The sequence below is a fragment of the Geotrypetes seraphini genome, chromosome 9 (genome assembly GCF_902459505.1).
Source record: "Geotrypetes seraphini chromosome 9, aGeoSer1.1, whole genome shotgun sequence".
NCBI classification, from domain to species: domain Eukaryota; kingdom Metazoa; phylum Chordata; class Amphibia; order Gymnophiona; family Dermophiidae; genus Geotrypetes; species Geotrypetes seraphini.
Window position 1 is genome coordinate 42,394,293 of NC_047092.1, and position 23,466 is coordinate 42,417,758.

At 40.6% G+C, this 23,466-nt stretch overlaps 1 protein-coding gene across 19 annotated transcripts in view; it reads right to left on the reverse strand.

Moving 5' to 3' along the window:
• The window catches only part of BRD1 (bromodomain containing 1), a 274,234-nt gene that overhangs the window by 146,519 nt on the left and 104,249 nt on the right, over positions 1-23,466 (reverse strand). For all 19 annotated transcript variants that reach the window (XR_004540658.1, XM_033958908.1, XM_033958902.1 and 16 more), the window contains 3 exons: positions 21,285-21,413; positions 10,239-10,551; positions 5,708-5,965 (listed from right to left, as the gene is read on the reverse strand). Coding sequence is in view for 18 of the 19 variants with exons in the window: in XM_033958908.1 (XP_033814799.1) it covers positions 5,708-5,965; positions 10,239-10,551; positions 21,285-21,413 (700 nt within the window). In the remaining variant the exon portion in view is untranslated. The remainder of the gene's footprint in view (positions 1-5,707; positions 5,966-10,238; positions 10,552-21,284; positions 21,414-23,466) is intronic.

The following is a 23,466-nucleotide window of genomic DNA, read 5'->3' on the forward strand; positions in this document are numbered from 1 at the left end:
GGGGACTAGGGCTTACTTTTGGGGTAGGGATTATATTAAGACCTACCCCAAAAATCATGCTAGGGCTTATTTTCTAGGTAGGTCTTATTTTCGGGGAAACATGGTAGTGGCACTGCAACTATTGATAAACATTTGGTAAATACATTGGAAGCTAATGCAAAAATAAAGGGCATAATATGGTACTGGTTGGGTAGTGCTCTCTTTCCAAATATGAGATACTTCCTGTGACTGAGATGTATCTGAATGTGTGTATAAAAACATTTTCACATCAAGAGAGCACAGCAAATCTTGTGCTTGAATCACTGGGAGTAACATGCCTATGGCAGCCATTCTGAACTTTTCTTTGGCCAGATTCTTGTTCATGGCTCTTACATCTATGATCGGATAGAATCCTCCTGTTTTCTTGGGAACCAAGAATTACTTGAAGTAAAATTATTTTACTTTTTCCCCTTGGTGGATCGGCTCTTCATCATTACATAATCTAAGCCTTGCCATACTGAAACAGATCAAAGGTCTATGAAGCCCAGTATACCGATTCCAACAATGGTCAATCCACATTACAAGTGCCTGGCAGGTATGCTGCTTATCCTAGTCTATCATAGTAACTGTTTGTGTGGACTTTTCTTTCAAGAAATTATCCAAACCTTTTTTAAACCCTAAGCCAACTGCTTTTACCACATTCTCTGGCAACAAAGTCCAGATTAATGTACACGTTGAGTGAAGAAATATTTTCTTTGATTTGTTTTAAATTTACTACATAGTATTGAGAATAAGCCCTACCCCAAAAATAAGCCCTAGTTAGATCGCCCCCAACACTCTCCGACTCCATCCCTCGAATTGCCGGCAGCAATGCTTCCTCTCCCCCTCTCCCGCCATGCAGCCGAACCCTGCTGACCCTTCCACCCATCTCCCTGCGCATCTTTCCAAATTTCTCTCCCATCCAAACCCTGCAGACCCTACCACCGTGAGACCAACATACTGCCCTCCAAATAGCAGCGTCAGCAGCACTCTTAAACAGGCTACTTCGTGGTATTCTCCCACCGTGTCCTACCCTCTGCCGCATCACTGATGATGTCATCAGCGACGCAGCACAGGGAAAGCCCTGGTGGGAGAAGGCTGCGAAACAACCTGTTTAGAGTGCTGTCGACACTGCTGTTTGGAGGGAAGTATGTCGATCTCGCAGTGGGAGGATCAGCGGGGTTCTGCTGCACAGGGGGGATATTGGAGGGAGGGATAGAAAGATGTTGATCAAGGGTTCTGCTGTATGGGGGGATGGGAGAGAGGGAGGGAGGGATAAAAAGATGCTGCTCAATGGTTCTGCTGCACGGGGGGATGGGACGCAGGGATAGAAAGATGCTGCAGAGGGAAGGCACAAGGGGATGGGTGAGAGGGGAAATGATGCTGCACATGTGGGGGAGAGAAAGGAAAGAAGAAGAATTGGGATGGGGGAGAGGAAGGAAGAGAGATGAACATTGTACATGAAAAAAAAAAAAAAGAGACATCCCCAAAAATAAGCCCTAGTGTGTTTTTTGGATCCTAAATTAATATAAGACACTGTCTTATTTTTTTGGAAAACATGGTAGTTTCATTGTGTGCCCGCTAGTCTTTATATTTTTGGAAAGTATCAACAAAGCATTTCATATTTACCATTTTCACTCCACTCAGTATTTTATAGACCTCCATCATATCTCCGGTCAGCCATCTCATCTCCAAGCTGAAGAGCCTCTTTAGCCTTTCCTCATAGGGAAGTTGTCTCATTCCCTTCATCATTTTCTTCCCCCCTTATCTATACTTTTCCCAATTTTGCTATATCTTTTTTGAGATACAGTGACCAAAATTCCACACAATATTTGACGGTTGTACAATGCAGTGATACAAAGACATTATAATAATCTCAGTTTGTTCTCCATTCTTTTCCTAGTCATCCTAAACATTCTATTTGCTTTCTTAGCCACTGCTGGACACTGAGCAGAAAGTTTCAATATATCAACAATAAGACCTAGATCCTTTTCCCGAGCAGTGACTTGTAAAGTAGAACCTTGTATCACGTAGCAAGTTTGGGTTCTTCTTTCCTATATGTATCACTTTGTACTTGCTCACATTAAATGTCAAATGACATTTGGAGGCCCAGTCTCTAAGTCATCTTACAATTTTTCAAAATCTTTTTGCAATTTAACCACTTTGAATAACTTTGTATCACCAAGAAATTTAATTACCTCACTAGTTATTACCATCTCTAGGTCATTTATAAACATATTAAAATGCAGCAGTGAAAAGGGAACTTTTTACCACATTTTATGGTCCTGTGGGAGAACTTCAGCCATTTTGATCTATAATGGTGACTCATATGGAAGTGGGACTAGGAACGCCCTTTCCTTTGGACCCTAAAGATGTTTGCTGGGCCTGCATAATAAGAGGTCACAGATGGCAGGTGTGCCACAAATGAATGTGCCTGGCTGCAGCTAAGTGTGTAATTACCACAATGTGAAAACAATTCTGTGGTCCCATGCTTCAGGACTGGCAGATAAATATAATGGTTGGTATGACTCTACACAGGAACTATGAACTCAGATTTAATTTTGCATCACTGAGATACAGGGTTGAGGGGGAAGGGGGTTAGTGGGAGGGCTTTTTCTATTTTTCTGTTAATTATTTTGTATATATTGTTTCTTTCTTTGTTGTCTTGGAATTTATGGAAAAATTATGAAAAACTTTTTTAATAAAAATTTATTGATACTAAAAAGCAGCAGTCCCATCACAGACCTCTGGGGAACCCCACTATCTCCCCTTCTCTATTTTAGTTTAATGTGCCTGCTTTGCATTTAAGATCTTGCATGGCATTTTTCCTTCCTTACTTTCTCTATTTTGGAATTCTACAAGATCTGAGATTACAAGACCTACTCAAAAACTTAAATTATCCTTTTCTATGCTGAAAGGCGTCATCTATAATGGAAAATTAGGGAAGTCTTTTCTTTTCAAAATTACTGAGCTCTGGAATAATTTTCCTGTCCAGTTGCATGATCCGGGCTTCTCTCCAATTATTCCGAAAACATCTGAAAACTTGGCTTTTTTCAAAATTCTGATCTTCACTTCCCTCTTCAGGGGTGTCTAACCTTTTGGCTTCCCTGGGCCGCACTGGCCGAAAAAAATGTTTCTAGGGCTGCACATACACGCAAACATTGCAGCAAAACAGAGGAGGAAGCCGGCAAGATGGTAAACATCCAGGAGCAGCAGAGGAAAACACTGCATCGCCCTCGACCGGGGCCGCACATAATACTTCACGGGGACGCAAGTTGGACACCCCTGCTCTATATTATCACTATCCCTATTGTATTTTTTTAAAAAATTTTGTAAACCATGCCAAGCTCTATCTTTATAGAGAAGATGCGGTATATAAGCCTAAGGTTTAGTTTAGACTACTGAATATTTAATCCTCCTATTCCAATGGCCTGGCAAAATGGGAAGAGAATTTCTGAGAAAGTAGTTCTTTTTATTTATTTATTGGTGAAGCAATTTGGAATGGGCGTTTGCAAATGAAGTGTGTAATCTATCCAGACAATTTTGAGGACCCACTGGTCTGTTATTTGCTGTGTTTTATTGCATTATATATTTATGATTTTCTTCAAAATCTTTGAGGTAGTCCGAACTGTAACCCCTGTCCTTCAAAAAATAACACATTTAAACTTTTTATTGCACCTACTGTATATGCTCGAATATAATCAGATTTTTTTTGTCCAAAAAAAATGACCAAAATGGGGGTCTCAGTTTATATACAAGGCTCTCATCTCTATGCCACCTAATGATTGGTATTTTTGTTCAACTCCACCCCATTCTCATGCAGTAGTCCTCATCGCCGTTGCCTCCAAATCCCTCATAGCAACCAACATTTCTTGCCAAACTACACTCCCCCCACCAACTCCGACACCAATGTCACAGCAAACATTTCCCACCTCCAACCTCCTCGCAGCAAATAACATTTGTTTCCGAACCCCATTTCCCCCCCCCCCCAATGCTACTGCCACAGCAACCAACATCCCTCCACTCCCCTATCATCAGCTCTTTGCTTACTGACATTTGCTGGGGTCCCCCAACACTGACACCAGCACAGTAGCCAACATTTCCCACCTCTAATCCCCTTGCAGCAAACAACATTTCTCTCCAAACCTCCCCTACCCGACTGACATCACAGCAACAAACATTTCTCTCCCCCCCAAAAAAAAAAATCCCAATCATACAATAATCAGCTTTTCACTTATCAGCATTTGATTCCCCAGCACACGCTGAAAAAACTATGCGCTGACTGCATCAGAGTGGGGCCTTGTGCATCTGCGCATGCTCAAAGGCTTGCCAGCTCTCGCCCTCAAAGTCTCAGAGAGGATGGAAGCCGGTAGACCTAAGAGCATGCACAGATGATCAAGGACCCACACTTTGATGCAGTCAGCACATAACTTTTTCAGCATGTGTCAGGGAAGCAAATGCTGGTAAGCGAAGAGCTGATTATCGGATGATCGGGGAGAGGGGAGAATGTTGGTTGCTGTGGTGATGATGTCCGAGTCATCGGAAACAAATGTTGGTTGCTGCAAGGGGGTTGAAGGAGGGAAATATTGGCTGCTTTGCTGGTGTCAGAATTGGGAGACTGCAAGGGAAGGGGGAAGGAGGGCGGGAAAAACAGAGATACAGAAGAGCAGGGCCAGAAAAAAATATACACCCCCCCCCCATACACACACACTTTTTGCTGGGGAGGAACTTATCTTTGTTTATACTTGAATGGTTTTATATTAAAGTATATACGGTATAATCTATAGTTATATAAAAATATTTACAGCCAGCCTATTGTAGATAAAATATTTTAAAATTATGTTTCAAATAGCTATTGTTTTTCAAATAAATATATAAAACATGTTAATCTGAGTTTAACATCCACACATGGAATTATATGATGTTTTATGCTAAGTCACCAAGAGAGGACTTTTGAGCTTTAATTTAATACCTTAACTGACAGGGAAGAATCTCAAAGCCTGAGAAACTCCGATAAGGCATATATCGAATGCCCCATTCAATATTAGCAGGCAAGGTCCTTCTATGAAAGTTTTCCAGGAATACTTATTTCTGTCCCTACCATCTGATACAACCTCTTTATTTGGTGGCAATATGTTCACTGATGCACATCTCCAGACTACATGTATTTGATTTACTAGCTTTTTCCCCCACTAAATTTGTACATACCATATCTTTGAACTCACAAAGGAATCTGCTTTTTCTCACATCTTTTAATTTTGATGATTGCAATTTTTAGTTCTCATTCATTGAACATTCTTGCTAGGTTACCACTACTACTAATTTCTATAGTGCTACCAGGCAAATGCAGCGCTGTATATCCCTTTTCCAATAAACTTCCTCTAAGGGTAATCATGTTGCAATTCACTGATAAGATCAGGAGGCCAGTCTGCTGTATATTTTGTTTTAAAAACAATGCAATTTTGACATATTTCAAAGGGTTATATATTTGCAGCAATTAAAAGATTTCAAATTTGACTTATGAGAGTCAATTTTTGCAGGACTATCAACACAGAACCAAACTGATAAATGAGATTTCATAATGCTCAGTATTGTATCACTATCACTGATGACTGGACAACAAATATATAAACAAGCATAAGAGCAAAAGTAAGAGACTACTTAATGGTCAAATTGGCCAAGTTCTTACCTTCTTCACCATCTTGTTCTAAAGTTGTACTCTCTTCTTCAAAACTGCCAATACCTGATTCTATTTGGGGAGGTTGGATATGTTGTTGGCTTAGCTTGTTGCGAATATTGTTGATTTCTTTCTTTAAAAGCTTTGTCCGTTTACTTCTTGATGCACTTAATTTCATAGCACAAGTAAGATCAAGTTTTTCTAACAGCTCTTGGAGCTGTTCTTCCAAGGACATGTGTACTCTGTTAACTGGGTTCAATAACTTATCCACTGTGGAGAAAAAAGATTTGTAATGATTGTATTATTTTCTGATGTAAAATTATAGAACTGCATCTATATGAGGAAGTACTACTTTTATATCAAACTCTTGCAAAATTATAAATAAAATCACAACAGTGAAAAAACATATATACTCATGTTTTTCAAAGAAATTCACAAAAAATAAGGGACTCGTGTGCTGAAAAAAATTCATTTTTTCTTATATGTGTAACATCTTATTGCAATAAAAATGAATGACCCTCTCAAATATCGCGGTATTAAGTATTTTCTGGTTTTACACTGTGACCATTATAATTCTAGGTAAGCTTTTTTTGTTTGTTCATGATTAACAAACTGTGGGTAAAAGCATTTTCATCAGTAAGGGAAAATTAGGTTCTTACCTGGATAATCTTTCCAGTATAAAGAGACCTCAGTCTTGACAAGTGGATTACTTTCCTTCACCTGCGAGGACTGCAGAAGGCATCATCTGTGTTCAACTCTGCCTCCTTGTGTTACTGTGCAGTGTTTCAGCAACTCAGTTTGTACCAAAGCAATGGATAACCCCTAAGAAGGAGTAAAAGGGCATGGGGAACTCCCCAAGTCAAGTCTTTTCTGCTCTACACAACATTTAATCAAACTAATAGACATATAGCCCAAACAAGGTGGAACCAAACAAGTCACCTATCTGAGTGCAACCAGCACTAACATTTACGGAATGCCTATAGTCTCCCCTACAGGTTTGTCTATAGAGTTAACTGTTAGTTCTTCGTACTTGCTGAACTGAAGAACAATAAGCATCTTGGTAGCTCACAGGCCAGCATCTGAAGATAGAAAACAGGATAAGTAACAATCTCACAGGGCAGGCCATCAAGATTCACATCTCTCTATACTGGAAAGAAGATTATCGAGGTAAGAACATAATCTTCTCCTCCACTGCAACAGCGACATGAATCTTGATGGGTTCATAGACAAAATCGCGCGAGACAACGGCGCGCCGAAAACTGAGCGCAAGGTTACATTACATTACATTACATTAGTGATTTCTATTCCGCTTGTGCCTTGCGGTTCTAAGCGGATTACAAGTTAGAAGACTGGACATTTCCAGTAGCATTGCAGTACATGTAATCAAGAATGCGTTAAGTTACAATTGTTATTCTGGACTTTTCCAGGAGATATTGGTAGCAGATAGTAGATAGTGATAGGTTGACGGCGCGCCGAAGAAAAGCACTATTTTAAAGGGTTCCGACGGGGGGTGTTGGTGGGGAACCCCCCCACTTTACTTAACAGACATTGCGCTAGCGTTGTGGGGGGCTTGGGGGGTTGTAACCCCGCTCATTATACTTGAAACCAAACTTTTTGCCTGTTTTTTAGGGAAAAAGTTCAGTTTTAAGTATAATGAGGGGGGTTACAACCCCCCCAAACCCACCACAATGCCAGCACAATGTCTGTTAAGTAAAGTGGGGGGGTTCCCAACCCCACCCCCGTCGGAGCCCTTTAAAATAGTGCTTTTCTTCGGCGCGCCGTCAACCTTGCGCTCAGTTGTCTGCACGCCGTTGTCTCGTGCAATTTAGTCCCGTCACCATCTTGATGTACCAAAGCTGTCCCCTGAGTCTAGGGCAGGGCAGATGAGCCTACTGCTAGCACCAAGGACCCAAATGCAGTGTCCACTTGTGTCAACAAGTCCACTCTGTAAAACCCATGTCTCCCCCGGACACAGAGAGCTGGTCAGATGGGGGGTCCCTGAAGATGATGATTTGGATTATTAATACTGTGAGCAGTTCTGGCCGCCATATCTCAAAAAAAAATATAGTGGAATTATAAAAGGTACAGAGAAGGCCAACAAAAATGATAAAAAGGGTTAGACGACTTCCCTATGAGGAAAAGCTTGGAGGAGAGATGGTTCATGGGCAATATGATAGAGGTCTATAAAATAATGAGTGGAGTGGAAAGGGTAGATGTGAATTGTTTGTTAACTCTTTCCCAAAATATTAGGTCTAGGGGACATGCGATAAAGCTTCTAAGAAGTAGATTTAAAACAAACGGGAGAAAATATTTATTCACACAACATGTAATTAAACAAATTTGTTGCCAGAGAATGTGGTGAAATCAGTTAGCTTAGCGGGGTTTTAAAAAGGTTTGGATAATTTCCTAAAAGAGAAGTCCATAGGCCACTGAGATGGCTTGGGGAAATCCACTGCTTATTCCTAGGATAAGCAGCATAGAATCTGTTTTGCTACTTGGGATCTAGCTAGGTGCTTGAGACCTGGGTTGGACACTGTGGACTTGATGGACCTTCGGTCTGTCCCAGTGTGGCAATTCTTATGTTCTTAACCCTACTTATAACCATGTAGGAACTACATGAGGAATGGTCTGCCAGTCAACATGTTCTTTGGGTCCTCATACAACCTCAGAGCACTCTTTTAAACCACAAACCACCAGTTTAACACTGCCCTTGAGCCCACAGTGAGGGTGACAGGAAGTCCCCCGTTCCTCTCCCCCCTCCAGGTAGCATCCAAGCACCCAATAAGACTCCTCCACATGGAAAAGCGGAGACAGAGGGTATATGATAGAAACTTATAAGATCATGAAGGGTGTAGTGAAGGTAGAGAGGGCCAGATTCTTCAGACTGGCAGGGGCAACAAAAACTAGAGGGCACTCAAAAAAATTGAAGGGAGATAGGTTCAGAACAAATGCTAGGAAGTTCTTCTTCACACAGAGGATGGTGGACACCTGGAATGCGCTTCCAGAGGAGGTGGTAGAGCAGAGTACGACTTTGGGGATTGGACGAGTTCCTGAAGGAAAAGGGGATCCATAGGTACAATTAGAGGGTTACCATACAGTACTAAAGACTGTAAAGTAATAGATCACTACAGGTCATTGACCTGGGGGGCCACTGCAGGAGCGGACTGCTGGGCATGATGGACCTATGGTCTGACTCGGCAGAGGCAATGCTTATGTGCTTATGTTTCTGTGAAGGAGCTCAGCCAGAACATAGCAAGTTGTAACAAAAAGATGGGCCCAGCCCAGTCAATTCTTCTAGCAAGGACTACCTTTCTGAGAAGAGAGGGAAGCTGTTGGAATAGGTTGACCTCTGAATTAGGCCTCACAGTGACCAGTATTGGGAGCAGGACAATGAGTTGAGGAAGGACCACCCATAAATATTTGTAGCCTGGCTCTGAATTGTGGTCCCTAAAGTTCCAGGATTTCTAAAGACAGGTAACCCTTGCAGAAAATAAAATTGCATAACCCATTTAAGATTGTCATAAGGCATAAGACTGCCACTTTATGTGGGAGCTCTCGAGATGCATGGCTGAAACATTGTGGCTCTGTCGAATTAGCCTTGACCAGTCAATATGGGAGATAAAGGGAAAGGGGATGGGATATGATAAACCACCTCTCTGTTGTTACAATCAAAGCAGTTTACATATTTAAAACAAGTACTTATTTTTGTACCTGGAGCAATAGAGGCTTATGTGACTTGCTCAGTGACATAAGGAGTTTCGGTGGGAATTGAACTCAATTCCTCTGGTTCTTGGCCCACTGTGCTAATCACTAGGCTGCTATTCCATTCCATCCAAAGAAGCTCCTAGTATTGTTTATCTTCCTTATGCAAGAGTCATTAACCTGTCCAAAGAGCTGTTAAGTCCCAAAAGCTACAACTCATGTACAAGGAAGGGGAGAGATAAGGAGACAATACCACCAAATTTAATATGCCTGGGTTCTGTGGGCCAGCCTCTGCCAATATTAGTTCTCTATTCCCCCACAAAAGGAATAAACAGTCCTACAGACTTATGAGCCTACAGCCTTCCTGGGAGTGACCTACTCAGCCTACTCATGGATGCTGCACCAGGTCACATATCTGAAGGTAAATAAATACTAAAGGAACTGAAGGCAGCACCAGCTCTCTACAAGGGGAATGAAATTACACATGATCTGTTTTTCTCTGGCTCTATCTGCTTGGCAGGAAGACATAACCCACTCTTCTGGTCTAGAAAGCATCAGAAATGAAACAAAAAAGGATAGCAAAATACTTTTCTCCCCCACAATCATACTAATTGTGTCTTCCAAACATCAACATTGTTGGAATTCAATGGACTGGCAGATTTTACTACCCCTGTTCTATTTCTTTATCTAAAATAAAAATAATTAAAAAGCAGCCCACAAAACCAAAAACAAAAGGTGAGCATAAAGTCGAGGGAAATGCAGTGAAATAAACAGATTATTGTAGTTATTCCTAATTCAGAACATGCTTGAATATATAAATCTAATCGTAAACAAGTCTTACCATCCTCCCAAGAAAAAGGCTGGGGAGGCTCAATTTTTGGTCTTTCTGGCAAATGCATTCCCGTTTCGTGATCAAAACCAATTCCCTCTGCATCTCGTCTTGCTTGCCTCAGGACAACACCTCCTTGATCTCTAAGACGTACTGCAGCTCTATAAAATATTGTATCCTTTGCATTGTATTTCATACAGTTATCTATAATAAGATTGAAATCTTCTTCAAATTCATTGAGATTCCTATAGCATTGATCTTCCAAACGCATTTTCATAGTAGAAAAGTCCATAGGATTTTTAATGTGATCTAAATAATCTGGAACCTGCAAAAGAGAAATAAAAATGAAAAATAATATAGAATATTGAAGCATATCTTTTGACCAAGAGGCCAAGAAATGTATTTTATTTAAAAATGTTTTGTAGGACATAATTTGTTAACATGTACCAAGAGGAATTTGGCAGGGGTAGTAATCCATTCTTATATGAATCTGTAGAGTTAAAATAAAAGACACAAGACTGATGTGTGCAGAAAGGGCTGCACATGCTCAGAACACTACAGTGGTTCTCAGCCATCTCTTCCTAGCATCATCAGATGATATCACCCATATCTGTGCCTTACTGACAGAGAATATACAGTACTCCTTGGTTCTATGGTGTTGAACAGACGCAAAGAAAAAAAAAAAACTGTCTTGGCATTTGCCACGTCTTCCCACACTGCCAGCACCATCAGCATGTACAGAATCCTAAGAGTGTGAACTGCATGGAAAGACAAAAAAACAGCCAACAGTAGGAAGTGCAAATAAGAACAGCATCCTGACTGGAGATTAATTTTCCAGAGGGGATAGTGTGTCTTGATAATGGACCTCTGGACAAATGGTGCTCTACTGTATATTACACTCCTCCCTCAATATTCGCGGGGTTTAGGGGCAGAGCCAGCCCGCAAATATTGAAAATTTGTGAATAACTTTTGGGCCGGCTCTGACCCACCCCCGCCTCCCTTCCACCTTCCCCCCAGCATCCCGGACCTTACCTGGTGGTCTAATGGTCTTTTGGGGCAGAAGCGATCTTCCTATGCTCCTTCCCCGTGCAGATCACTCATACAAAATGGCTGAATTCCCAGGAACTCACAGAGTGATCTGCACGGAGCAGGAGCTTAGGAAACTCGCTCCTGCCCCAAAAGACTGCTAGACCACCAGTTAAGGTCAGGGAGGGAGGTGGGGGTGGTTCCGGTTTTAGGAAATCACAAATAATTGAAATCACGAGTCCTAAAACTGCAAATCGGGAGGGGGAAGTGTAACTATATACGCCATACACAAACACAACTTAGGCAGAAGGGAGGGTGGGATGGCAGGCCTAGTTTTAACTGGATATCTGTATGGACTTTTGAGCTTTGGCTATTGTTGTGGACAAGCTAAAGCTCTGATGATAGCAGAAATGAATACAAGAACAAAAACATCTGAGAGAAAAAAAAGCTTCCTTAGTGGTGCACCATACCACCATCTTAAGATGGGCAGTGGTTTGGTGATAGTACCGTGTTTCCCTGAAAATGAGAACTACCCCGAAAATAAGCTCTAGCATGATTTTCAGGGTAGGTCTTAATATAAGCCCTACTCCCAAAATAAGCCCTAGACCCTGGATTTGCTGGCAGCAGCGCTTCCCCCTGATGCACAGCTGAAGCCCCCGCTGATTCTCTCATCTTTCCATCTCTCCCATCTGAACCCTGCCGACCCCGAGACCTATTACCTCCCTCCACAGAACAGCGTCAGCAGCACTCTTTTTTTTCCCAATTCTTTATTCATTTTATCATCTTACAACAAGTACATAATATTATATCATAAAAAATAAACACATCACTTGAATTTCTTACTAATATCATCCTAAATATATAAATTAATCCCTCCCCACCCACCCTTCCCTTAAATATTTCAATCAAAAATATCATATAAATATTATAAACTTATTTAATAATTAACCTTTAAAAAGAAATTTTGTACCATCCCCCACCCCCTATGTATAAATATACTATCAGTGAAAAATGATGTCTAATTATTACAATAATTTGCCAATGGACCCCAGGTCTTTAAAAATTGTTATAATTTTAAAAAAATATATCAGATATCAATATGTAATAACAAACTTTTATTGATTTTGACTGGAGTTGCCATCCAACATATTACTAATAACTGGAAAGATCATAGTAGGCTCAATTTTAAGTTTTGGTGGAATTCAGTATGTCACATATATAGAATGGAAAGATCAGAGGGGGCGGAGCCTGCGCAGTGACGTGAACGGACGCATGGAGTGATCGTTCCTCCACACCCGCACCAATTTGCTAATTTTCACGCGTTCCAGCCATACTTTACATCGCCTCTTTAACTTCCCTGCATAAAGCCCCACTCACTCATGTCGCGACCCCAACTCAGCCTCTGAGCGGCAAGCGGCCCAAAACTGAATCGCCGGAAAAAAAAATGGCGCCCAGCCACGAGGAGTCGCAACTCGATATTATGATTAGAGAAATGCGATCCTTCAAAGCAGTCATGGAGGAACAAGTTAAAGCAACAAAAATGGTACGTGAAGAACTTGAGTCTCTTAACTCGCAATTCGTTGATGCCAGACATCGCCTTGATATCTTAGAGGAACAGACTGATGCATTAAAAATTAAATCTCTCCTCGTGGACAAACATGAAAAACTAATTACCACCCTCCAAAGGGATATTGAAGACATAGCCAACCGCAGCCGTCGAAATAACCTACGCATCATCGGGATTCCTGAATCGTCTGAGGGATCAGACATGATTGCCTTCCTCACTTCTCTCCTCCCGAAAATGTTGGGCCTTACCTTCACGACCCCGCTCGAAATAGAGCACGCCCACCGGGTCCCATCTCATCTTACTGCTCATCAGTCTACCGCCAGACCGATTGTCGCGAAGATACTGCGATTCCCTCATGTGCTGCAAATCATGAACGCAGCCAAATCGCATCAGCAGCTTCTATACCAAGGGAAAAGGTTTTACATTGTACCTGACCTTGCAAAATCCACTGCATCTAAACGGAAAATATTCCTCTCTCACCGTCAAGATCTTAAAGACATGGGGGCCAAATATGGTCTTATGTATCCGGCGCATATGAAGGTCACAAACAACAATCGTACCACCTCATACACTGACCCGGAGGACCTCAAAGAATTTATCCTTTCTGTAAAGAATGCTATGACTTGAATATCTGATGTTATTACTCTTTATGGCTGGAACCACAGTGTTTCATTTCTTGTTATGGTGTGAGCAGTTTTCTATGTCATTCCTACCGTCTCTTACTCTCTTTTGCAGGTGCACCCATAAACTGTTCGTTTTATACACATGTTGCATGTGTTTGCCTTACATTTCTACGCTTCTTCTCTTCTCCTATCTTCTTTGTATCTCCTTTCCTCTCTCTCTCTACCCTGAAGACTAGATATCGTCGGAACAGAATTGGTCGGTATTGCTTCTATTTGCATGTACTTGATTGTATGCTCTGTTATACTGATTATGGCTGATTTACACATAATGTCATTTAATGTTAATGGGCTGAATCACCCCATCAAAAGGAAAAAAATCTCTAATTATATTAATTCCAAGCATCCTGATGTGGTCTTCCTCCAGGAAACCCATCTTCCCTCTGCAGCTTCACTTAAATTCTCCATCAATGGCTACTCCTCTTCTATTTCATCCCCTGCTTCTCACAGAAAGAAAAATGGTGTAACCATACTTTTTCATAAAAGTCTTCCCATAACCATTCGGGCACAGAGGACTGATACAGAGGGAAGATGGTGCTTGGCACATGTTGTGTTACACTCACTGGAATATGTGTTCTTAAACATTTATGCCCCTGTTTTGGACCACCCAGAATTCTTTCGAGAATTGCAGACTGTTCTCATTGAATTCAATTCTTATCCCTTGATTATAGGAGGAGACTTTAACCAAATACAAGACTATTGTTTAGATCGCTATTCCTCTTGTAAACCCTCACATTCTAAATCTTATCAAGAGGTGATCAACCTTAAAACAAATTTTTCCCTGCAAGACCCCTGGAGATTATTATATCCGAAAGGCAAGGAGTTTTCTCATTTTTCTCCACCCCATCAGACTTACACCAGAATTGATTACTTTCTAATCTCCTCCCAACTAGTTCATGTCCTCTCTTCTGCGCTTATACACCCGATAACTCTTACTGATCATGCAGCTATATCTCTACACCTCACCTTGCTCTCTACCAATTCCAGATCTCCAGCATGGAGACTAAACAACCACTTATTATTAGACTCTGATATTGTTGACAAAATAAATTCCTTCACCTCAGAATTTTTTACTATTAATTCCAAAGATCCTGAAATTTGTCCCTCCATCATTTGGGAAGCATACAAGGTCTCCCTCAGAGGTGAACTTATTAAACTCTCTGCATGGAAAAATAAAATCTTATTGCAAAAAGAAAAAGACTTAGAAACCCACATTAAACAACTTGAATCACAACATATGTCGGGTCTCTCCTATGACCCTTCTATCTATCAACAATTATTGAAATTGAAATATGAATATAACTGTCTCTCTTCCTCTAGAGCTAGGAAAGATCTGTTTGTACTGGCTTCAGTCCCAATATGAACGACTGGGTTGAGGTCAAAAAGACAAAGTTAGTTCCCAAAAAAGCAGAATCAACTAATAAACTGATAGAGGAACTAAATGCTACTTCAAAACACTTCTAACCCTGGACGGTGCTCAGAATCCAAGATGGAATTTAAGAACTCAAAACGGGGGTTGAACCCCTACCAGAATTCTTATGGTATCTATCATTGCACTATGGTTACTGCAAAAGGTTGTTTGCAAAAAGTTATTTGAAGCTCTTAATAACTTGATTCATCATATTTAGTCATTAATGTCTTATGAAGCTTTAAAGTGACTTCCAGTTATTAATAATCCAAAAATGATGACTTAGCTGGAGATTGCTGCTAGCATTAGTCTGGCTGGGTCCTGATGCGTTTCGCCGTACTGGCTTCCTCAGAGAACCTGCTAACAATCTTCCATTAAATGCTTGTCCTAGTTCAAATCGATAATTTTACGCGGATCATCTCAGTTTGTGATTTCACTGCTGTGCGTAGGCTCCGATTCTGAGGCCAGAGCCCTTCAAGTCTGTTGGGCTTCCAATACTGATATGTATTGTCCAGTATGAGCAGTATTCTATACAATTTTTCTGATTACGTTATATGCTGCTGGGGTAACTAGTTTTAGGTTGTACACATAACGAATTCCACCAGAAGGTATAATTTAATCTACTGCAGTTTTTCCAATTATTTGTGATATTTTGAATGGCAACCCCTGTCATAATCAATAAAAGTTTATTGTTGTTTGATGAAATCTGACTTTTTGTTCTCATTGATGTACCGAATAGAATCGTATCATATGATAATCCTACATGATTCTATAATAAACAATTAATTTGGGACCAAATTGATTTCCAAAAGGCCATGATAAAGGGACAATAGAATAATAAATGATCTAGAGTCCCTGCTTCAAGTTTACAATGCCAGCATCTATTAGACTTAGAGCTGTCTAAGTTTTGTAATCGAACTGGGGTCCAAAATGCTCTATGCAACAGAAAGAACCAAGTTTGTCTCATAGATGCAGACACTGTACACCTCATCCTCCAAAAACAAATTTGTGGCCATTGAGACGCAGAAATTTGATGCTTAATCTCAATGCTCCAAATATCTTTGAGGCCAGTCTTTGGTTTTTTATTTATAAATCCTGTTATCAATTTATACCACTGTGCAGCTTGGTGTCCCAAGAAGTCCGCCTGAAAGCACAATAACATCATTTAAAGTCCGTATACCTGCAATAATCCAATGCTTCCAGACGATTTTAAATTCGCCAATTTGAATCTTGGAGTTTATCCATAACGATTGATTTGTTGATTTATTTATTGGGTTAGGAGTTAAATTACTAACATATCTCAATGTTTTCCATGTATCCATCAAAATTCTGTTTTCTTTATATTTCCTAGGCATATTGATACTGAGAACATCTAAAATTTTTAACCACCAGACTTATTATTTTAAATTTTTACCTCCCCTTGTGTTATCTTCCCCTCTATGTTTTTCAACTCTTGCAAAGAAATTGTAACTTTTTCCCCTTCCCCTCCCGACTCATGTACTGTCCTATTTAGCTTGTCTAATTCATGTTATTGTATTTGTTGCTCTTTTTTTTGAATTGTACATCGCTTAGGAAATTAAATAAGCGATTCATCAAGCATTAATAAAACTTGAAACTTGATAAATGTAGAGGAAACAAGAGTCGCCATTCTAAATACAACCAATCCGGAATATTTTCCATGAGTTCTGGGAGGACCCAATACATACCCTGGCGTAAAATATAGGTTTGATGATACCTATAAAAATTTTGAAAATTTACCCCACCCTCCGCAATTGACTTTTGTAAAGATACTAAAGCAATTCTAGGCATTTTACCCAGCCAAACAAATTTTGTAAGAATACCGTTTAGTTTTTTTATAAAAAGTACCCTTGAAAAAAAAAAAACTGGTATCATACTCATTTGATAACAAACCATAGGCAATATCATCAAAGAAAGATATAAAGGATTCCATTGCTCACACATTTCTGTTACTTTCTTTAATAACATTTTTTAATTCTCTTTTATTGTGACTTCCAATGTATATTTTATCTTCTAGTGTATTTTTTATTCTTTTTTTTATTTATTTATTTATAAATTTTACAAATTATTATCAAGCATATCATCTTGTACAGAAAGTGAGATCAAGAAAACATAATATTATTTACTTTCAAATCTGAAAATAAATCAAAATATAAAAAGAAGAATAAACATCTTAACTTAATCACACACTAGTCCTCAAATTGGGATCCAAGATTAACGATAAGCGTAAAAACTAAAGAAATATTTTAACAGAGAAAATCACTTAAACTGCTACTGAAAAGAGAGCTAATTATTACATGGGTACAGATGGTTCTACACACTCAAGACGTTTCGAAGAAAGGAAAGCAGTCAAGTGAGCTGGTTCTACAAATACATATTTGAACGGTATCTAATGACACATTTACAAGGATACCTGTCACTCCTGGTTTTAACATTAAAAATTCCCTTCTTCTCTTCTGAGTCTCTCTCGAGACATCAGGAAATATCTGAATATGAAAGCCCAGGAAGTCCTTGGATCTATTTTTAAAGAAAAGTTTAGGAATCCAATCCTTGTCTGGGGCCAAAGCCACAGTCAATAAGAGAGTGACTGGAATAGCCAGTTCTCTATCTGATTGCTCTAATAAAGTGGAAACGTCCAAGGGTTCTTCCTGTGGTTTTCCCTCATCTTCTTTCTTTTGAGGATCCTGATTTCTTGTAGGTAAATAAAATACCTTTGTAAGAGGTGGTAAAGAATTCTCAGGTATTTTAAGGATTTCCAGAAAGTACCGCTTTATCATATCTCGTGGAGAGATTGATAAAACTTTTGGAAAATTAATTAAGTGCAAATTATTAACCAGAATATTATTCTCTAAAGCTTCCAATTTTTTCTTCATAATTATATTATCTTTAACAAATAAATCTTGATTACTCTTAATTGTTTTTAAATTCTTCTTTTCTTCTTGGATATCTAATTTCAACTATACCGTCTCTTGCTTTATAATTTTAATTTCTTCTTTCTGGATTCGTATTTCTTTGTCCAAATTTTTTACTTGAAGGTTAAGGGAATTTCCAAGATTAGACACTAAGTCCTAAAGAGAGTCTAGAGCAGGGGTGTCCAATGTCGGTCCTCGAGGGCCGCAATCCAGTCGGGTTTTCAGGATTTCCCCAATGAATATGCATGAGATCTATTAGCATACAATGAAAGCAGTACATGCAAATAGACCTCATGTATATTCATTGGGGAAATCCTGAAAATCCGACTGGACTGCGGCCGAGGACCGACATTGGACACCCCTGGTCTAGAGTGACTTCAGAGGGTTTAACAGGGGAAACCAGTTACTTGTGCCATTCATAAATGTTCAATCGGCTGGTTTACCTCTCTGAAATCTTGATTCCCTTTAGCTGAAGTTGTCCCCGTCACTGGTTCTTCTGAGAGGAGAAAATCACTCTTAGCTATCTTCAATAGCAAGCCCGCTGACGCACTGGCCTCTGGAGAGGAGAACACTTCCTCCTCTGGTGTGCTCTCCTCTCGCGGTGAGCTTGCTCCCAGCGGCAACAGCTGTATGGGCGGAGTCCTTACGTCAGGGCTCAGTGCAACATCTAGCCCAAGGGAGTTCGCCGCGGCACTACTCTCTGCCGGCGCTCCCAGCGGGCGATTCCCCGACGAAACCTGCTCACTTAGGAGACGCTTAAAAATGTCATCTACAGCAGGCAATGGAGCTTCTGAGAGTCGGGAGGCTCCACCAACGCTTCTACCCCTTCTCTTAGGTATTTCAAAAGGTAAGTGAGACACTCCTAAGCGCCCTCTCAGCAGCAGCAAGCGGCAGCCATCTTGGATTTGGCCTTGATTGTATTTTTTATTCTAATACCTAAATACTTTAATCCTCCCCCCAAACTCAAATGAAAGCAAAAGTGTAGGTTGGATGTTAGCGGTTAAGAATGGATCCCTGACGAAACTTCGGTGAAACATGTCGGGTCCAACCGCTTAATTTATTGAAGGATAAAGAAACCATTACTAAGATAAGTAAAAACTAATTAAAAACTAAAGGGTTATACTAACTGCATAAAATTGCACAAATGGTTAAAAAGTAGCCTAGACCGGTGACGAGTTACCACATGAACCTCCCCGGGAAATAACACCTAGAGTGGGACAGAGGAGTGGTGGTTCTGAGGTCTTAAGGCAAAATATCGTAGGTAATACTTAAAGTGTGAAGGTGGAAAAGATGACATACATAAATAAGCACCTTAGAAATTTGGATTTAAGAGTCTTGTGGGCTTTTCTAAGGTGAAAATAGGAGCCATTGACGACTTATGAAAAGGACGGCACCAGCATGAATACAGTACAGCCACTGCATTAAAAAATTTTAAATGCCAGTAGGTTTATTAAAAATTTAATATACTGCCTTATCAAATATCAAAGCAGTTTTACAAAGTATTATCATATATAATAAAACCCTAGCCAAGCATGCGCACTCCTACCTGCATGTTCCATTTTCCCTGTTCCGTGAGATGTAGGTCCATGGTGGCAGGAGTGCACATGCGCGGGTCCCCAGCCTTACAGCACCTAACTACACTCACCGGCAGGACTGGCCGCCAGCGCTGGACTCCCTGCTCTGGTAAAAGTAAGTTCTTCGCCTCCCCGTTACCTTTTGTACCAGTAAATCATAGTCTGTCTGTTGGTATTTTCATTGTTGTATTGAGAATTGTTTTTAATGTCTTATTTTTTAACTAGTATTTTAGCCCGTTACATTAACGGGTGCTAGAAGTCTGGTCGGTTCTCGTAGTCCCTTGCCGCCGCTCCCCCTTCCCTTCCCGCGGTCCCGACTCCTAACCTGCTGACTCCAGCAGCGTCTGCATCACTCTAGAAGGCCCCGAAGCAGTATGTGTACAGTGCTGCAGACGCTGCTGGAGTTGGCAGGTTTGGAGTCGGGACCGCGGAAGGGAAGGGGGGGCGACGGCGACGGCAAGGGACTACGAGAGCCGACCAGACTTCTAGCACCCGTTAATATAACGGGATAAAATACTAGTTAAAAAATAAGACATTAAAAACAATTCTCAATACAACAATGAAAATACCAACAGACAGACTATGATTTACTGGTACGAAAGGTAACGGGGAGGGATCACAATATTTAGATAGTAAAGAAAGGGAAGGAATGAACAAAAGGGAGGGTGAAGCAGGTACATCTGCAAAAGAAGCTTGGCTTAAGAAAGTATAAAAACTTCCTTAGTACATCCTTAAAAGTACAATCATAGATCATACGCATCTTTAAAAAGAAATGCTTTTAAACTAGCTTTGAATTTATCGAGGGGCATAGGCTCTCTTAAATGACTAGGGGCTAAATTCCAGAGTGTAGGAGCCATTACTGAAAAAATGCTGGTTCTCATTGTGTTAATGTATCTTAATGAGGGGATAGTCAACAGATTTTGATTCGAAAAACAGGGAACGGTGAGGTGTATGAGGGATCAGTAGTCTGTTAATAAACTTAGGTTTGCCGGCGGTTTTGGTTTTAAAGGCCAGTAACTAAATTTTATAGGCGATTCGGTGCTCAATGGGAAGCCAGTGAGCTTTGATCAGAAGTGGCATGACATGATCGTATTTACGTGCTTTTGAAATAATTTTTACGGCAGTATTTTGGATGATTTGGAGACGTCTTATTTCTTTCTTAGCGATTCCTTTATATAATGAGTTACTGTAATCCAGACATGATATGACTAAGGAATGAATAAGTATGTTCAATGAGGTGAGGGATCTTATCATATGGAGACGATAGAAACATCTTCTTACTACTGTACTAATTTGATCGTGGAATGAAAGTTTTTCATCTAAGACAACCCCAAGTAGCTTAAGGGATGAGACAGTCTGGATAGAGATGGACTTAAGTCTTATGAGGCAAGATAATGTGAGACCATTCTTTACTGGGAAAACCATGACTGGTTTTATTGATGTTGAGGGCAAGCATGTTTGAACTAAGCCAGTTGCTAATTTTATCCAGTTTCTAATTGATGGATACGATGTCATCAGGGTTCCGTAAATGAGGTCACCATCATGTGAGAATGTTATATCTGCTTGTCCTCGGAGAAAGAATCTTTACACTATTTGAACCATTACATCTGAAAGGTTGGTAAAACTGCATGCTTTTTAGGATTACCACTCAATTCATTGATAAATTGTATGATTACCACTCATACACATGTTCTGAATTGTTCATTATAAAGGAGTTTCAAACTGAGCATTAAATAACCATATTTGCAAAATTAACTTTATAATATAACGAACTACAATTTTTTTTGCTTACAGTTTTTAGGTTCAGATGTAAAGTAGTACAAAGCGTAGTTCTGACACTCAAAACATCGTACTAACAAAATAAAAATCCCACCTCAATAAGATTTACTGGCTGAGCAAATATGTGAGCAGGATCTTTTTCCTGCAGTTGGTCCAAGATGGATCGCAAGAGTACAGTGAAAGGAGTCAACTGAAGTTCCATGGCAACTTGTTCAACTTTAACCTAAATAAAACACACAAAACTCAAAATCAGCTTATTCAACAGAACATTTTCACCCTAAAGTATACTGCAATAAATTTAAAAAAAGTTAAGTTGTGCTTGCTGTAGCAGCACAACTCAATCTCCCCCTCCCCCCCCCCCATTTCCCTTTCTTGTTCTATAAAAGCACTATATTTAGAATAGTGCTTTTCAACCTTCCCCTGGAGGTACATCTAGCCGATTGGAATTCCTGGATTACCACAATGAATATGTATGGATATGGAGATCTATGATATGTACCAAATATAAACTGAGATTTTGGGCCCAAAAAAATGGGGAGCGAGATGTTCCTGTTTATATTTGGGTCCTCAAGCCTGAGCACTCTCCCCCCCCCCCCACCCAAACCTGTTGCAGGGTTCCTACGGGCCTGCCTTAAGTCCTGGTGGTCTAGCAGTGAGCCGGGACAGGAATGATCCTTCCCGTGTCCTGTCTCAGCCAACTGTTAACCATCTTGCCTCCCAGACCCCTCTCCAACATACCTTTTGAATCCTGGTGGTCTAGCAGTGAAGCAGGGTCGGAGTGATTTTTCTTCACTCCTGCCCTGTGTGGAGGCGCGATTAGAATGGCTGCGCAAGTTCCCAGGGCAGTCTCGCAAGTTCTCACAGTCTCACAAGACTGCCCTGGGAATTTACACAGCCATTTCTGATTGCGAGAGAGGCGGGGTGGTTAACAGTTGGCCGGAACAAGTTGCGGGAAGGATTGCTCCTTTTCCAGCTCAATGCTGGATCACCAGGGCTTAAGGCAGGCCCGTGGGAAGCCTGCAACAGGACCGAGAGGTGGGAGGGAGGCAGGGTGGTTTAACAGTTGTCGGGACAGGATGCGGGAAGGATTGTTCCAGTCTCGGCTCACCGCTGGACTATGCCTACAGTGGGCATTGGAGGCTGGGTGCAGAGTTGGGCAGGAAGAGAAGCATGGAGGGCTGGGTGCAAGGCAGGGCAATTGAATATAATCCCCTCCCAGTTTATATTCGAGTGAACTTTGTTGCCCCTTATTGGGGTGGGGGTGGGAAAGGTTACCTCAGTTTATAATCGGATTGGTTTGAATTTGAGTATATACAGTAATTTTAACATAAGCATAAACCCATGCTTATTGTGGTAATTCAAATCACCCAGATGACTAGGAGATCCTCTATGAGAGGGCTTAGAAGCACAAAATTAAAAGACTGCAGCACAGATCTGCTTTTCCATCAGTAGAAAAATTCACTCATCTTACACTAGAACAAATTTTGATCAGGGGCATGGAAGCCTCCCGAGACTCCAAACATTCTACTAGTTTGAAAACAAGTATAAAAATACTACTAAATTGAAAACAAGTATAAAAATATAATCAAAGCAATCTCTGTCAACAAATTTCAAAAGGATGGATTTAGAAGTTTAATCACAATAAAAGATTAGGTTCTTATTTGGTTAACTAGTCTTTAAGCCCGTTACATTAACAGGTGCTAGAATAGATGTCTGTCTGGTTATTTTTTCTTTGTCTCTTTCTCCTTGGCCGCTGTTTTTCTGTCTGGGTTTTTATTTTTTTTTCTCTCTCTCTCCCCTTGGATGCTGTTTGTCTGTCTGTCTGTATTTATATATATTTTTCTCTCTCTCTCTCCTTGCACTCTGTCTGTCTGTCTGTCTCCTTGGCCCCCTGTCTGTCTGTCATTCTTTCTTTCTCTCTCTCTCCTTGGCCGCTAGTTGTCTGCATGTTTTTCTTTGCCTCTCTCTCCTTGGCTGCTGGCTGTCTGTCTTTTTTCTGTCTGTCTCTCTGGCTCCGTCTGTTTGTCTTTTTTTCTGTCTGTTTCTCTCCCTGGCCCCCTTTCTTTCTTTCTCTCTCCCTGGCCCCCTTTCTCTCTGTCTGTATGTCTCTCTGTCTTTCTCCCTGGCTGACTGTATTTTTCTATTGTGCCATGCCTGACTGTCTCTCCGTGGCCCCCTTCTGTCTCCCCCCACAGAGCAAATTGGTTGTTGGGTTTTAGAATCTGCGGATCCTAGGTCACGTATTCCTTCCTCCTGCCCAGGTGTTCTTGCTTAGG